Source organism: Phyllopteryx taeniolatus, chromosome 12, assembly GCF_024500385.1.
Source record: "Phyllopteryx taeniolatus isolate TA_2022b chromosome 12, UOR_Ptae_1.2, whole genome shotgun sequence".
NCBI lineage: Eukaryota > Metazoa > Chordata > Actinopteri > Syngnathiformes > Syngnathidae > Phyllopteryx > Phyllopteryx taeniolatus.
The window spans coordinates 10210169-10227996 of NC_084513.1; the positions used below are offsets into that span (position 1 = coordinate 10210169).

General features: G+C 40.0%; 1 protein-coding gene across 1 annotated transcript; it reads right to left on the reverse strand.

Moving 5' to 3' along the window:
• Positions 1-263: 263 nt before the first annotated feature.
• Positions 264-17582, reverse strand: sucla2 (succinate-CoA ligase ADP-forming subunit beta). The gene is made up of 11 exons (XM_061792301.1): positions 17452-17582; positions 14543-14738; positions 12547-12646; positions 11085-11247; positions 10186-10314; positions 9096-9234; positions 8826-8987; positions 5483-5625; positions 5278-5398; positions 4503-4591; positions 264-4429 (listed from the first exon to the last, which is right to left on the reverse strand). Exons 1-11 carry the CDS (start codon positions 17533-17535, stop codon positions 4355-4357), a joined length of 1401 nt encoding a protein of 466 aa, XP_061648285.1. The 5' UTR covers positions 17536-17582; the 3' UTR covers positions 264-4354.
• Between the last annotated feature and the right edge of the window lie 246 nt (positions 17583-17828).

Sequence of the window (17828 nt, forward strand, 5' to 3'; positions counted from 1 at the left end):
TTTCATCTCACGGGTTTCTTTTGAAATCATTTTCTTCATATTCCACATTCATCTTCAATCATTGGGCCTGATATCAATTATTCAACCACTTCTTCACTCTTTCGGCACCTAAATTGCATTCTCTGGTGATGATTTCGCTGACATCTTTGCTGCGTGTAATGAACGTACGCGCGCGCACGTGCGTGCGCGCACACACACACACACACACACACACACACACACATACACGCACACAAAGAAAAAAGGCACAAATACACACCCCCTCATGTCCTGTCTTTATTTTTCTTGCGTTTAATGAGTAAAGAAGAAGAAATATCTTACAGAGGCAGAGCATCACTTTGGTTATTTACAACATTTCATTCACATCGCTTGTGTCACGGAAACAAACAACCCAAAAGGGTGGTGGGGGGTTCACGTCCCACGTGGCATGATGGCGGCGGAACATAAGTGATGGGGCTGCATATCGAGAGGTCACAACATATCATTATAGGTCTTGGTACAGTATTGATAGTGCCACGTATTGTAACATTTCCCTCATGGTACAGGGTTGACAGGCAATTGTCGTAAAGATGTTTCGCGATGAGTTTTTTTCTTTATGCATCTCTCTGTATCACAATACCACTGTGATACAGTTGGCAAATTCTGTGATACTGTATAATAATATCATTGACAAATGTTGCAATATTGTATCATGATATAGCCATCTTGGACCAAATATTGCGATATTGTATCGCAATACCATCACTATCGTTAGCCAAATATTGCAGTACCATATTGTGATACTATGGTCAAAATTGTGATTTATTGTCCTAATAATTTCACTATCTTTGGCCAAATCTCACGCTTCAGTATCAGGAAACTGTTGTCATCAAAGAGTGTGATACCATATCATAATACAGTAATTTTAGATCATGATACAATGGTTGACTCATACTCCAATATCATATGGTGATATCGCTACATTTTCACAAATATCATGATATTGCACAGACCATTACAGTGATCTCATATCAGGATATTATCGCTGTCATTGGCTCAATATTCCAATAATGTATTATGCATTATCATGATCAAATATTGCAAAATGGTATTTTAATATCACTGTTATTGACTGAATATTGTGATATCGTATTGTAATACTCGCAGCGTTAGATATCATAATGTGATATATATAGCAAATAGTGCAATATCATATTGGAATACATCCATCCATTTTCCGTACTGCTTATCCTCACTAGGGTCGCGGGCATGCTAGAGCCTATCCCAGGTATCTTCGGGCGAGAGGCGGGGTACACCTTGAACTGGTCACCAGCCAATCGCAGGTCACATACAAATAAACAACCATTCACACTCACATTCACATTTATGGGCAATTTAGAGTCCTCAATTACCCTAGCATGCATGTTTTTTGGGATGTGGGAGGAAACCGGAGTACCTGGAGAAAGCCCACACAGGCACGGGGAGAACATGCAAACTCCACACAGGTGAGGCAGGATTTGAACCTGGGTCCTCAGAACTGTGAGGCAGATGTTCTAACCAGTCTTCCGCCGTATTGGAATACAAACATTACCAAATATTGCAATGTCATATCATGTTACCGTGTCTATCTGTGGCCTAACATCGGACTGTGATAGCATGTGCAACTTTGGCCGAAAATTGTGTCGTGATACTGTCTCTTTCATTAGCAAAATATCGTATTGAGATTCAGTCTTTATATTATATAAATATCGTCATAGTAACATAACCATTGTCCAAACACCGTGATACTAATAGCTAACACTGGCCAAATATTGTATATTGTATCGTGATAGTATTGCTACCTTTGTCCAAATATGGTGATATGAATCGCTATTGATCAAATACAGATTTTGTATTATGATACTGTCTCTATCGTGGTTGTCCAAATAGAGATGTAGCCTCTATTAAGGATTACTCTTGTCACGTCGAAGCAAATAAATATAAAGCAAGGAAGAGCAATTCCAGTGTTGGCTTGTAACATGTAAAAAAAGTAAGAGAAAGAGAAAGCTGCCGTGCGATATTTTAGCCTCCCGCGTAATAATGCCTTTTAATCAAAAGGACATTTTTAATTTTAAATCCCACGAGGTGATTTAGTGTTGTGACGACTCCACATTTAGACTCGCTCGCTCTCCCCGGGGGAGCAGAAGCTGAATCTGCTGCTTCTTCACGAAAAAGAAAAAAAACAAAGGTCCATTACAGCAGCGCTGAATAATTCACCAGGATGAGATCAGTGTCGATAGCAGCTAACACGTGAGAGGAAATGGAGGGGGGAAAGACAAATGGGGACTTTTAGTGCGGAGCTAAATTGGGAATACCGTGAGGTAACTTTTCAAATATGTTGTCATCATGTAACAATGTCACAGCGTATCACTATCTCTCGTGGTTCAGTATTGGTACACTGGTGTCAAGTTTCAATTTTGTGATGGATTGTATCCTCATTTCTCGATATCTTAATAGTATCATTATCTCAATCCAAACATCAAACATCACAATTCCTTGCATCATTAGCTCTCGTGGTACGGTATCGCTACACTGGCGTCAAATACTGATTTTGCATCGTGATACTTCCTCTACATGACGGTATCACTATCGAAGCATATAAATAGAAATACATTTTAAGATAGTTTCGCTATTATTGGCCAATTATTGAGATATCGTATGTGATAGTGTTGTCACCAATCACCTTTGCTTGAATATCGTGGTACTAACTGCCAACGTAGGCCAAATACCGTGAAAGTGTTTCTTGATACTGTCGCTAACGTTCGACAAATATTGTATCAGGATAGTATTGCTTATGTTCACCAAATACTGAGACATCGAATCGCGATGCAATATTTGGTCACAGATAAAGTATCGAGATAGTATTACTAACTTTTAAATATCGTGATATTGTATTGTTGGCTACATACTGCAATATCATGATACCACTGTGATCGAATATTGTGATTGTATTACTAACACTGTCCAAATACCCAAATTTCCTGTTGTGACTATATATTTTTGGCCAAATATTATATTGAATCATCATAGCATTGCTACCTTTGTCCAAATATTGTGATATTCATTACTAAAGTTGGCCTAATACAGTGATATCCTTTTGTGCTACTGTCTCTATTGTTGGCCAAATATTGGCTTATGATAGTTTCGCCATCATTGTCCAAAATTTGAGATATTTTGTCGTGATACGGTCTTTATCGTTGGACAAATATTATATCTGGATAGTATGGCTTAAGTTGGCCAAATATCCAGACACTGTATCTCGATACAATATTTGGCCAAAGATATAAAGTAATTACAAATATCGTAATATCGTATTGTGATACTGCTACGAGTGTTGGCTAAATACTGCAATATCGTGATACTATCGTTATCAAATATAGTGAAAGTATTACTAAAATAGTTCAAATAATGCAACATGAATTGTTAACGTTGGCCAAATATCATAATATCCTGTTGTGACTCTATTGCTGGTCAAACACCATGATATTGTATCGTTAAATTATCTCTACCTTTGTCCAAATAACGTGATGAGTGGCTAATCATGATACGATCACAAATTTCATATTGTGATAGTATGATGTTAATGTGGTTCAAATAGTGACATTGCAATAATAAGGTATCATGGTCCAAATATAATTTTCACGATTGTGTCGATATCTCAACATCTATTTGATAGTGATACTGCACACGACAATCATTACGACACAAAATGGCCGCTAACTAATGGAAGTAAAGGCGGGGGGTAGCCTGGGAAGGTTTGGGGGGAATACGGAACATCGCAATCGTCTGCCTGAAACTCACTGCCGCGCTGTTGTTTATCAGCATGTTATCCGGGAGGAAATTGAGTCGCTTACCGGTAGAGGCGTTATCGCTCAGCCACATTTGCTCGTGGGGTTGCCATACGGGGAACAGTTTTGCTATACGACTATCATTTCCTGCTGTATTTTATGGTCCAAATGGCTTCCATGACAATTCATCTCCATTTGAAATCACAAAAATAAGCAGCCACCGTGTAGTAAGGATTATGTATGTGTCGTGGAGTGAAGGGTGTGTGTGTGTGTGTGTGCAGTTTGGTGCGTGCATATGAAAGTGTCTGTAGTGACTAACGCACGTGTGAATATGTAGTGTGGAGTGTGTATGTATAGTGTGGAGTGTGTACGTATAGTGTAGAGTGTGTACTTGTGCGCATTAAAGTGGAGGAAAAGAAGCTAAAAAAGCTAGTCAAGGTGTAATATCGCCACCATCAGGCCACAGAGGAAGGAGGTGGGTCTACTTCTGGAAGGGGAGTGTCCTGGTGAGGTCAAACAGGAAGTGCTTGCGGAAGAGGGGAAGGAGATCAGATAGGAAGTTGAAAGGTGATGTCCACTTGCGCTTCCTTCGCCAGTGAGACGATTTCCGAAAGCCTTACCACCTGGCAACACGTGGCAATATATAATACGGCGTTTAATCTAACCTAGTGTATGATACTGTGTGTGTGTGTGTACCATTTTGGCAGCTTCGTCCAAGTCGTCGCAGGCCAGGATTTTCAGCGGGCTGGCAGCGATCAGAGCTTTGGCGTCGTCCACACGTGTGCCTAATGACCATTGTAGCCATGAAAAGCAACAGTTAGCAGTGACTTCCATTCGGCAGGGTTTTTCCTCTCATAGAAAATTCGGAGGTGACACACCTATGCCTAATTTCGTAAAGCCATCATAAAATGGATATTACACACACCCTATGCTTTTGGCTGTTCAGAGGGGGAAAACCCTTGATATTGGCATATGAAATCATCATCTTTCATGGTACATTATTAATACACCAGGATCAAATATTGATACAGAGATGTATAGCATAATTTTTTTCAACAGCAAAATCAAATCTCAATAATGTGATTTATCGTATCGCTATCTTTCACGGTTCAGTACAGCATTTGTCTCAACACCTGACATCAAATATTTAGGGCTGCAACAACGAATTGATAAAATTCGGAAAAAAACCCAATTAAAACAATTAAAACATTTAGTTAATAATAAATAATGTATTACTTTAACAGCTGTGGGGTCTACATGCACCAACCTGTTTATGCACTTTTCTGCACTGTCAATTTGAAATGTCCCTTTTTTCAGTCAAGGGATGGATATATTTTTTTTCATCCGATTCACTGACTCATCGAAAAAAAAAATATACACCGATCAATCAATGATCAAAATATCCATTAGCTGCAACCCTACAAATATTGATTTCACAATGCATCAAATTGTTGTCTGATTTTTTTCGTACCTTGGAGTCGCACGACAATCGGAATCTTGAGGTCCAGTTCTCGGACAGCCATGATGATGCCCTGGGCGATGACATCGCACCTCATGATGCCTCCGAAGATGTTGACCAGGATGGCCTGAACCTGAGAGAACGTTAGCCGCTGACCATTAGTGCATTAGTTCTTGGTGGTAGGGCGCCATGTTTTTCTCCAGCGTGTCGTCCTCACCTTCCTGTCAGACGTGATGAGCTTGAAGGCTTCGGTGACTTGGTGGGCGGTGGCCCCGCCACCCACGTCCAGGAAGTTGGCGGGCGTACCCCCATGCAGCTTGATGATGTCCATAGTGGCCATGGCCAGGCCCGCACCATTCACTAAATTACAGTCACAACTTAGCTTTCAACATTACCTCTACTGATGTTTATAACTACACTTGAATGGACCCATTATTTATAGTTATTTATATTATATATTTTACATGGACCGGCCAGCTTAAGATTCCTAGAATATAAAATATACAATCAGTTTCCTAGATCATTACTATTATACGAGTCAGGTATGTTTGCAGAATTAGGGGTAGGACCTGATGTTATTGCTAGGCTTTACACGATCAGGATTTTTGGGGTTGATCAGCGAGTTTAAAAATCAATAACCGATCACAAGATGGAGCAATGTGTCTATTTAAATGACTTGTTGTATGTACTTGTGTACTGAATATCTTCAAAAGTATTCTTTAGCAATTTAGAGAAAAGGTAAAACAATGACCTCATTGGGGGCATTGAACGATAGGCCACTGAATAAGTTTAAGTTTTCAGTCAGGTCAAACCAACATTACAACATGACAGAAATAATGGGTGCCAACGTAATTAAATTACATTATTGTAATTAAATTACTTCGCACACACCGAAACATTAAAACATGATTCACCAGAGCGCCGGCATGTTTACGTACAACTGTTAGTGCGAGCACAAGCTTGCTAGGCGACAGAACGTTTTCTTGCCTGCTTGTGAGCCCTATCGTATTAAAAGTACGTGAACATACCTCAAGCAATCCGTGAATGAGGGTCCTCTACTGAGCATCGGTGATGACCACCACACGTTATTCCTTATTTTGTTATTTTTCCCTCCACACAATAAATGTGTGCGATCTATTGTTGTTGTCATCATCGCCATGGTAACGAGTGTATCCGGTGGCATTTGATTTGACAAGATAAAGCCCAGTGTTGGTAAAAGACGGGATGCAGTGGTATCGGAATACAAGATTTTATTGCAGTGGTCTGACATAGTGCAATCGTGAAAGACCAAATGTGTCTTGTAGTCTGGTCCAGGCATTACGTGTTGTCTGTTTGAGGCACTGCAAAAAAGTCCCACACCGCCAAATGCTTTTTCACCAACAAAATTGAAATAGAACTTTATTGGCCGTCAGATAGTTACAGCACTACATCACAAGACGTGACAAGGCTAAAAATAAACTAGCTTTTGGATCGGTTGACGTGGGAGACGATGACGTCATTGATCGGATTGGCGAATTATGACATTAAAGCCGATCAGCATAAAATACTAATTATCGGCTGATACCGATCAAGCCGATCAGATCGGTGTAAAGTCTAGTTATTGCCTTCTATGCATTAACTGTATTTTCTTCCATTAAGTTACAATTCGTGATTGGACTTTGTAACAGCATTTATTTAGTTAGCCCTTGCTAAAGTAGAATTCTTTTTGTACATTTATTTTTTCAATTTATATCTGTCATTTATTCTTATTTAAAGATTCATTTTGAACTGAAAACTGTTCCATATTGTTTGTTAAAAAGTAGTGCAATAAAAGATAAAGATTTTTCCCTAATCTGAGGCATAATCGTGATTAATAATCGTGACTAGAATATTGAAAAAATAATCATGATTATTATTTTGGCCATAATCGTGCAGCTCTACTTCAAATGTTACCTCAAATGTTAACGTCAACGCTACCTCTAATGTTAGCTTCCATTGTTAGCTTTAAAGTTAGCTTCCAAGGTTACCTTCCAACATTACGAAACATTACAGCAAAGAATGATCAATATAAGCCAGTGGTTCTCAAGTGTTGTCACCCTGGAACCTGCATTTTTCTGCTGTTGCAAAGTCACGGCCCACTTTTATATTATAAATCAAAATAGCTGTTTCACATGAGTCTGACGTACCACCAAAAGCATGTTGCAAGCCAGGATGCTCGCTAGCCAGAGGTTGAGCTGCACTTTATTTGTTTAAGGAGTAAACGAGTGACATTTCCTGTCGCTTATCTAATATGTTCCATGTGGGAACTTGGTACGCCTCTGTCCTGTACGGACTATGAGTATGGCCAATATAATTTTTTACTAGCTGTCTGCAACTCGCATAAATGGGTCCACGACCCACCAGTTGAGCATCACAGTCACAAATTACCGACGTAAACGCCGTTAAAGTCCAACAATAAAGCTAAGACCACTTTTAAATTCTGACGTTAGCTTCCAACATTACCTGACATGTTACATCTAATGTTAGCGATAAGAAAGTTACCTTCGGACTTTAGAGCTTAGGAAGACTGATGTTAGATTCTGACATTAGCTACAACATTAACTTCAAACATTACCTCTAATGTTTGCTTCAACCAAACCTCTAACGTTTGCTTCCAAGGTTACCCAACACTGGAGCAAAGAATGATCCTTAGCTACTGTTAGCGCCAACTTTAACTTCCAAAATTGAAGCTAAGGCAGACCAACTTTAGTTTCTTTCGTTAGCCTCTGACTTTAGTTTCCCACTTTAGCTCTAAAGAAAACCAAGGTGAGCTTCAGATGTTAGCTCCAACGTTAACGTCCAACGTTAGCTTCCTACATGAGTTACATCTAACGTTAGAGCCAAGGAAGTTAGATTCCAATGTTAGCATCCAATGTTAGAGCTAAGGAAGACCAATGTTAGCTTCGAACTTTACCTCTTATGTTATCGTCCAATGTTAGAGCTAAGGAAGACCAAAGTTAGCTTCCACAGTTAGCGTCTAACGATTCCGAAAGGTAGGGCTGAGAATGATCAACGTTAGCTACCAATGTTAGCGCCAACGTTAACTTCCAAGAATAAAGCTACAGAAGACCAACTAGAGCTTCTAACATTAGCCTCTAAAGTTAACTTGTGACATCAGGTGCCAACGTTAGCTTCCAACATTAGTGCCAAGGAAGACTAGCATTAGCTTCAGGCGGTAGCATTAGCTGGAAATGTTACCTGGAATGTTAGCGCCAACTTTACCTCAAACGTTAGCTTCCAAGTTTGCTTCCAATGTCACCTAACGTTAGCTTCCAACATTAAAGCTAAGGAAGACCAACTTCAGCTTCCGATGTTAGCTTCTGACATTAAAGAACGGTATCAATACACAAAGATCAAGTTTCGATATCGCAATGTACCGTGTCATTATCTGTCATGGTAGAATAAAAAAATCAAGGTCAAGTATTGATATTGTGATGTATGAATTTCTCTCAAAGTACAATATTAATCAACACCATCACAAAATAATCTCACAATAAAATTTCTGGATGCTCTTTTTAAAAAAAATTTTTTTTAATGCATACCCAGGCAGCCGATGGTTCCATCCAGGCCGATGTAGTTGAGGTCAGCCTTGGCCGCCTGGCGGTCTCGGGGATCCTCCTGGGTCCAGTCTTGCAGGTTGAAAACCTCCTTCTGGCGGTAGGCAGCGTTGGAGTCAAAGTTGATCTTGGCATCCATGCACATCACTATGGACAGGAAACTTTTTTTTTTTTTTTCTTCGAGGTACGCGCTGTCGCTTGGTCAATATTTTTGAGTTGTGTTATGTGACTGTGTGTGTGTGAGCGTGTGTTTACCAATGCCAGAGGCGTCCTCCACCATGGGATTGATCTCCAACATGGAGGCGTCGTACTTGATGAAGACATTATACAGCTTGATCATGTTCTCTGCTGCCTCCTTCTGCAGCAGCTGCGGGAACCCCATCATCTGTGCCACCTACGGGGCAAACGCACACCGTTTTAAAGATAACCGCAGTGCTGACAAATCCACTGGATTTACCAATGACTCTGTTCCTGGCCAAAACATCACCACCGACCCATGGACGTCAGATGCATCAAATAACTTCTCGGCAACTTTCCTTGGTATATGTAGAATTTTCGCGCCTTTTTAAATATGACCTAACTCACAAATAAATAAAAATACAAACTTTAATCTCATAATATCATGTTTGTGTTGAGAAAATATAACTATTCTCAGAAGATTACAAATGTATGGGGATATATTGTTTCCAGTAACAGTCCTTTTCAGTTGGTCATACAATTCACTTTTGCGTGACATAAACACTTGAATACACAAGTCATATTTTTTTTTCATCGGATGAAATATTAAAATAGAGTATTTACTGGAAGCTTTTTCTGATGACTGTAAAATGGAAATAAAAAAATAAAAAGTGTTTCTTTTATTGATCCATCAGTTCTCAATACCACTTATCCTGTTCCGGGTCACGGGGCGAAGGCGTACTACACCCTGAACTGGTCGCCAGGACACTTATAGACATGGACAACCATTCGCACTCACATACACACCTTCACTGAGTGGGAACAGAAACCACGCTGGCCACACAAAAGTCAGGCGAATGTACCACATAGGCCCTAGAGCCTATCCTAGCTTACTTCGGGCGAAAGGCAGTTGCTTTCATCTTCAGCTAAATAACAACAATAAAAATGAAGGTAATCAAAAAGTAGACAAAGTTCAGCATCTGGCCTCCAGCACAGTCAAACTGAAATCGACAGCGGACATACAAATCAGTTTTCCGTGTAAAGAATCATTTCGGATTTAGACAAGGTGGAACACACACAAGTCCTCTTTTCAAGCGCCTTTTTTTTTGTTCAGATTCAGAGCATCTGCAATGTTTTGATTGTTTGTGCTTTTTCCATTGATCCCCACCTTCAGTGCCTGCTCCATTTTAATGCCTTCGACAATGTCAATGGGCTCCTTGACAATGGCGTCGGGATTTTCCGCAGCCACGTCCTCGATGTTGACACCCCCCTGCGAGCTACCGATCAGCACGGGACCCTGTGACACACACACACTTCAATAAAATGCGCACTTCACTGAGAAAACATTATTACACTAGTCTGACTCTTCCGAACAATGTCCAGTTGGTGTATGTTATAATAATAGGACGCATTTGAAATGTGCTGCCCTCTCGTGGTCTCCCTGAGCCAAGCCGGCTTGTAACTGGAAATATGTCATTATTTATTTTAATTCAAATAAAAAAAATAATAATAATTACACTATTCTGAAAAACCGGCTTGATTCTCACAACGCTCTTTTTCTCTGTCAACTTTTTTTTCCTCTCGAATATGACAATTGACTATTTTTTCTTTAAAAAGACTATTCTCTGTTGTGACATTTTTTTTTTTTTTTTTAAACTTTGTCTGAATACTGTTACCCCCCCCCCAAAAAAAACACTTTGATTAAGATGAAGCTTTTTGTCTTCAAAATCCCCCCCAAATCGCACTTATTGTATTTTTTTACCCCTCAGACTTACTGTAGATTTAAAAAAAAAAAAAAAAGACACTCACTTCAATCCCTTAATATCGCAACTTTTAGCCCCCCATAAAATCTTGACTTTATTCTGACTTTGGTCTCGTAGAATCGTGTACAATTTCTATTTTTTTGCGAAGAAATCTCAACTTTAATTTTTGTAACTTTTTTTTTCTTGTACAAAAAAATATATATACTTTTTAGTCTTAATGTTGGAAAGTTAAAAAAAAAAAAAAAAAAAAAAAAAGGTTTTTCTCACGAAAGAACAAATTTAGTGTCGTAAAATGTCCCCGTACCTGGAAGGACCTCTCCATGGTGATGGCAAAGTAGTACTCCCTGCGCGGGTAGCGTCTCTCGCAGATGAACACCTGGTTACATATGCGACCTGCCTCGCCAGTCTGCTTGGTGTACAGCTTGCGACCGATCATCTGCGAGGAAATGTCCCGCGCCTCCTCGGGCCTGCCGCACGCCACAATGCAAACTTTTCTGATCTATTTCCCAAGTTCCTGTTGCTGTGATTGACAGCGGGCATGTTTATTAAAAAGGTTGTACACAGTTGTATCTTGACTTACAAGTGCCCCAATTTACGAGTTACAAGCCGTCGCTCGGTCGATTTTCTTGCTTTATGTTGCCAGTAGTGGTGCAACAACTAATCACCTAATCAACAATTAATCAGTTATCAGACTAATCGACAACTATTTTGATAGCCGATTAATTGTTATTGTTTTGTTGTTTGTTTATTCTCAGATTTCTGTAGTCTCTTTTGTGTTTAATCAAAATAAGACATTTGCAAACATAAGCTAGCTTTTACTTTGGAAAACAATGATCAACATTTCATGCCAATTCTATGACCAAACTAGTCACTGAATCATAATCAATTTATGTTTATTCATTTTTTGCACTGTCAATTTTAAATGTTCTATTTTTATAGAATAAAAGGATGGAAATTTTAAAAATGCTTTTTTTTCCCCATCAATTCGTTGATTAATAAAAATAATAAAGAGATTAGGCCTGATCAATTATTAAAATACAAATTAGCTTTAGGTACACCACCTGTGCATCTGAAGTTCACTTGTAACTCAAGATTTACAGGAAATAAAAAAACAATTTAAAAATTAACACCCCTTCAAGGCACACATCCACACATGAATACTACAGTAATTTCACTGTATAAAAACATCTATAAAATCTCTTTTAATGTTAAAGTTGTTTTCAATGGGGAAAATGTATTTGTGGCGGCACGGTGGTCGACTGCCTCACAGTTCTGAGGACCGGGGTTCTAATCCCGGCCCCGCCTGTGTGGAGTTTGCATGTTCTCCCCATGCCTGCATGGGTTTTCTCTGGGCACACCGGTTTCCTCCCACATCCCAAAAACATGCGTGGTAGGTTGATTGAAGACTCTAAATTGCCCTTACGTGTGAATGTGTGCGCGAATGTGGTGTTTATATGTGCCCTGCGATTGGCTGGCGACCAGTTCAGGGTGTACCCCGCCTCCAGTACGCCCGCGACACTTGTGAGGATAAAGCGGTAAGGAAAATGGATGGATGGAAAATTGATTTGCTATGCAAGGAAACAGTTTCATGACAGTGTGGTCATGAAACAAATTGAAGTCATAAGTTAAGGTGCCACGACATTTTGACCTGTTTGAGGAAGCCACGCTGAGTACTTTTAACTTTGATTGGGCCTGTGGCTTAAGTGAGTCAGTTTTGTTTCCACAGTGACGGTGACATCATCATCATGGGGGAGTGAAGCGCTTACGAGTAGACGATCCTGACGCCTCCCTTCAGTCCACCCTCGAACGTTCCTTTCCCTCGGCCGCCCGCCAGCACCTGAGCTTTTACCACCAGATCCTTGGAACCTGACACACATAAGTAGTGAAATCATAGCATGGTAGATAGACTTTATTCTCATAATATTGCAACTTTTTTTTAAATTGACTATTCTTGTACTACAGCACTATGACTAGACTTTACACCGATCTGATCGGCTTGATCAGTATCAGCCAATAATTAGCATTTTATGCTGATCGATTTTAATGTCATAATTTGCCGAATTGATCGGCTCCGCAAAGGACATTTACTCTACGTCGCCATCGTGTACAGTATATTTTAATCCAAAAGTTATTAAACATTTTTTTTTTTTTTTAAAACACGTCGGCGGTGTGGGACAGACAACACGTAATGCCTGGATCAGACGACAAGACAAATTTGGTCTTTCACGATTACACTATGTCAGACTACGGCAATAAAATCTTGTATTCCGATACCACCGCATCCCATCTTTTACGATCAGTGGGCTTTAGCTTGTCAACTCAAATGCAAACAGATACACTCGTTACCATGGCGACGACAACAACAATGGATCGTGCCACGTGTATTATAAGACCAAAATGGGGAAAAATGTGTGTTGGTGGTCACCGGTGCTTGGGAGAGGACTTTCATTCAAGGATTGCTTGAGGTATGTTCATGTACTTTTAATGCGATACGGCTCGCAACCAGGCAACAAAACGTTAATGTAGCCTAGCAAGCTAGTGCTAGCACTAACGGTTGTAGTTAAACATGCCGGCGTTCTGTCGAATCATGCTCTAAAGTTTCGGTGTGTGTGTGAAGTAATTTAATTACAGTAAGTTAGCACCCGTTACTTCTGTCATGTTGTAATGTTGGTTTGACCTGACTGATTAGAATACGACCTGACTAGAGAATACTTTTGAAGATACTCAGTATACAGTACACAAGTATATACAGTAAATGAACAAGTCATTTAAATAGCGATTAGAGAAGCATAGCTCCATCTTGTGATCGGACCGGTAATCGTTTTATTTATTTTTATTTTATTTTTTGATTTTTAAATTGCTGATCGATCCCTAAAATCCTGATCGTGTAAAAGCCTATTATTACTTTGCAAAAAATGACTTTACTCTGGTAACCTTGCTACTTATGTCTGAAAAGATTCAGAAGAACATGTGCTGCACTTTATAAAAAGGGCTCATCCAATCAAATGACAACACGGCTGTTGTCACCCGATAGCACCGAGACCTGCGTGCCGTGTTTGGCAGCGCTCGTGGCTATTTAAGACGCACACACACAAGAGCTCCGAGGAGTTAAATAATTCAATGAAAACAAACTCCTTCACATAAGGCTCGTCAATAGAATTTTCTAGCAAACAAGCCGAAATAAATAAACTAACATGACATTACACATGGGCAAACGTGCACTCGCACTTTACACAAATGGTATTTAGCTATTAAACTCACATTGTGACATTTACCAACAATGATGAATCCTAGGGGATACAGGCAAATTGTAACAGCAAAGTACAATACTAGCTATAAATAACTGCATTGGGAGAGAAGCAAAAACAGACTTTCTAGGGTTGTCCCAATCCAGTTTAAAAAGATCTTTATTTTGTTGCTGCACTAAATGTTAATTTTTAATTTTTATTTTTGAGATTTTAGTTTGTTTCTTTAGAACAGAATATTTCAATGTCATTTGTTTGCATCATTATTTTGGACTGCATCTCGAATATGCTATTAAAAGATTTTAGGAAGGGGGGGGTGTTTTATACAGCTCTAATATTTTCAGTTTCATTTTGACATGTAAGACCTCATGCACCCAAGGACAACAACCATAACAGGACATCTCAAACACAGACAATAAACAATACCAATAAATTAAACCAAACAACAAACACTGACCAAGGTGCTTTTACTTTTGTTACACAGAAGACGGAAAGCTGTATGTTTCTTTGTACTGACCGATCTGCTTGGCGACAGTGTAGGCCTCATCTGAAGAGCTGGCCACCATGCCGGCGGGCACGGAGATGCCGGCGTCTTTCAGCAGGCCGATGCTCATGTACTCGTGCAGGGACAGGCTCCTCTGCTGCTGCTGTTGCATCGGCGGAGACGACGATGACGTGTGGCCGCCAAACAGGCCCGGAGAACCCGCCAGAACCTGGACAGACAAAGAGGACCACTTCAAATAAGAGGAACAGGCAATCAGGATAAAATCTGGTTCAGGACAAACGGTACCAGGCTGATTATCCCACCCAGAAACTACAACAGGCAATTAGAGCTAGACAAACGTGCACATTACTTGTTGGGCGTAGTGACTCACCAGCTCCAGCAGACGGAGCCCTTTATTTGTATTATTATATTCACGTTTCACACTTTCACCTAGTAGCATTTTTCTCCGTGGGAGTTATCTAATTCCATAAAATGGCACAAAATGGCAACAAAGCTTTGTCTAAATAGCAAAGTACCACTACACAGCTCAAACTTTGAACGTCAGGATGGAGCTAAATTTACTCTGGGTTGTGGGGGAAGTCACGAGAGAAACTTTGCTGCGCGTGCACTTCCAGTGCATTTTTTTGAAATAAAATAATCTGTTAGCCATTTATTTTCAGGGTAATGTTGTCAGATGAGTTTGAAATGATAACACAGCCATTTTCAGTGCAGTTTCACTTTTTGCCAGCCGTTGTAGAGCATTTTGACCGATCTTCCAACACCCACAGAATATTGTGTTCTGTGACTACATAAGAACCGGGCCTACATAAAGAAAGAGTAGTCTTTTTTCACTAGAAAAAAAAAAGTTAGTTTCAAGCCTTTTCAGTTCTTTAGTTATCAGCAGTAGAACGTAGGTTGATTTTACCAAAAACAATGGTATCTGATCAAAAAAACTGAGAAATGGCTTTTGTGATACCTCTAACTATAAAACAACAAAAATGAGAATGACAAAATAAAATTTTAGACATACAACTAAGAAACGTGCCGTGATCAGCGTGGATTCACCGCATGGCTCAAGTTAAACGTCAGTGTTTTTTTATCTCTGCCATTGAACACGACACACTTTCTACTACCTACCGTGACACATACTCTGTTTATACCTATATATTCTGTCAGGTGCCTAAACATTTCCAACTTGTTAGCATTTCTCTCCTCATAATTGATGTGACAAGCCAAGATTCCCCACCTAATCTTTATCTTCTACTCAAAAGCTGTGCTGATCACAAATCCAAAGTGATGCAACACTACCATCTACTGGTGTTTGTTTCTCATTGCAATGGTTTGCAATCGTGAATTTCTTGTACAAGCTGTACGAACCCCTCATCCATGCATACCCGTAGAGAAAAAAAACATAGTTGACAAATACATACGACGGTGGCAGTAAATCGTTGGATTCCAGTTGACCAGTATAAACGTCCACGGCAGTGAGTGAGGTGGTGTGTCTCTTTCACGTGGGGTACACTTCAGTACACTTTGGTGCTGACGTGTGTAGTTGTACTACTTGACGTGAATAAACAAAGTGTTTTAGGATCATTGTTTGTGGTATTACTGTATTTACAGTTAAACTATTAATAGAGAGAAGTATAAACATTTAGGCGATGTCAATTATTCACAGTTTTTCGCTGTTCGCAGCAGAGCTCTGGCACTATCCCCCATGATTAGCCAGCGTTTTCAGTATATTAAAGACGTCATCATCGAAATTGGTTTGTGCAAGTGAGAAACTTGAACAGAAGTGACTGCAGCAAGAAGAGCAAAACAGGAAGTGGCTATGTTGGTCTGTGTCAGTGTCATATTGTTGACTGACAGTGAATCGTGCCCTGAATTGAGACATTATGTAAAAGTGCCTTTTTAATGCCTTTGCTAACAGTGTTTGCAGCATCAGCTTCTGATAACAATGTCATAATAAAGTCCTGCTAAGTTTTCTATGTAGGTGTGAGCTCTATTTTTGTTTGGCCATATAATCATGCGCCAAATGGCTACACTAATTGAGCACTGTTATTCAGTGGTTTGGTGATGAAATGCTACGTGTGCCACAGACATTATTATTATTATTGGGCCAATACCAGCCTAATTTCAAGGTGTGGGGTACTTGTGAAGCCTGCCAATACCAGCGAGTGTTAGCCAAGACAACATTTTTTTATATCGAGTGAGTCTTGCTCACCAGTAGTTTGTGCTACACTGCAGCGGTTTCACACATCAATGAATCATGTGCGTCGGAAAGAAAGAACAGTGTTTGATCACAATTATCGGTTATTGTGTTATTAATTTAAATTGTATGTATCGAAAGTACTAGTGGTATCGGTACTCTGTATTGGTGAGTACTCAAGAAGAAGTACTCGTTCTGGTATTGGTCTGGAAAAAAAGTGGTATAGATCATCCCTACTTAGTGACACACAAAATTGTTTGTGTGATGCATGGACTAAATACGCTAAACAGCAAAGCACTTGTGTGATCAATTACGACACCAGTTATTAGTTGACGTGTTTACGACTGCTAATGACGACATTACTTGTTTACTTGTGTTAGCTCACTGCTTTACTTTTGCTGTGCTGACACATTTAGCTCATGCGTGCGGAGGCTAAACACACTTGTCCAGCTAACTATTTGGAGGTCACTAATATGTCAGCTCGCTGCGCACATTCAGCCACAAAAAGGCCAACAAGAAAAAGACAAACGGGCGCATTTGGAGCCCGTTTATGACTTTTCATTAAAGCTGACATCATACTGGTTCGCATATAAAAATAACGAGCAATCAGGCTAATGTCACGTTTGACCCTGTCACATTAGTGACTACTCTGGGGATCAAAGGAGGCCGTGTCGGCATCACTCGTAGCGGCAACCCGGCGACTAAAGTCTTCGCTTTCAGGTGGTCAAACACTCACCTTGGAAGCGGAGCTAATCGCGCCTCTGGGCCCCGAATTCCTCAGGCTAGCCGTCAAACGGCTGCAGATCAGGGACGTCGCCATGTCTGCTGCTCAGGCGATGACTGGTAGTGCGCATGCGCGGGGCAAAGCAAGACCCAGCTGGTGTCGCCTTTAACAATATTCCCATATTGAATAGAGAACTTTTTCATTGCCGACCTTTTTCACCTGGCTGTCAACACTACTAAAACGTGTAGAATATAAACTGTACTGGACCTTAAAACATATAAACATTTAGAAATTAATTTAAGCAAAATAAATATTTCTAGTGTTCCTGAAGTCAGCAAGGCCATACTGCTATTTTAACAGGAAATGTGCTTTTATTGCGCTTATTTTGT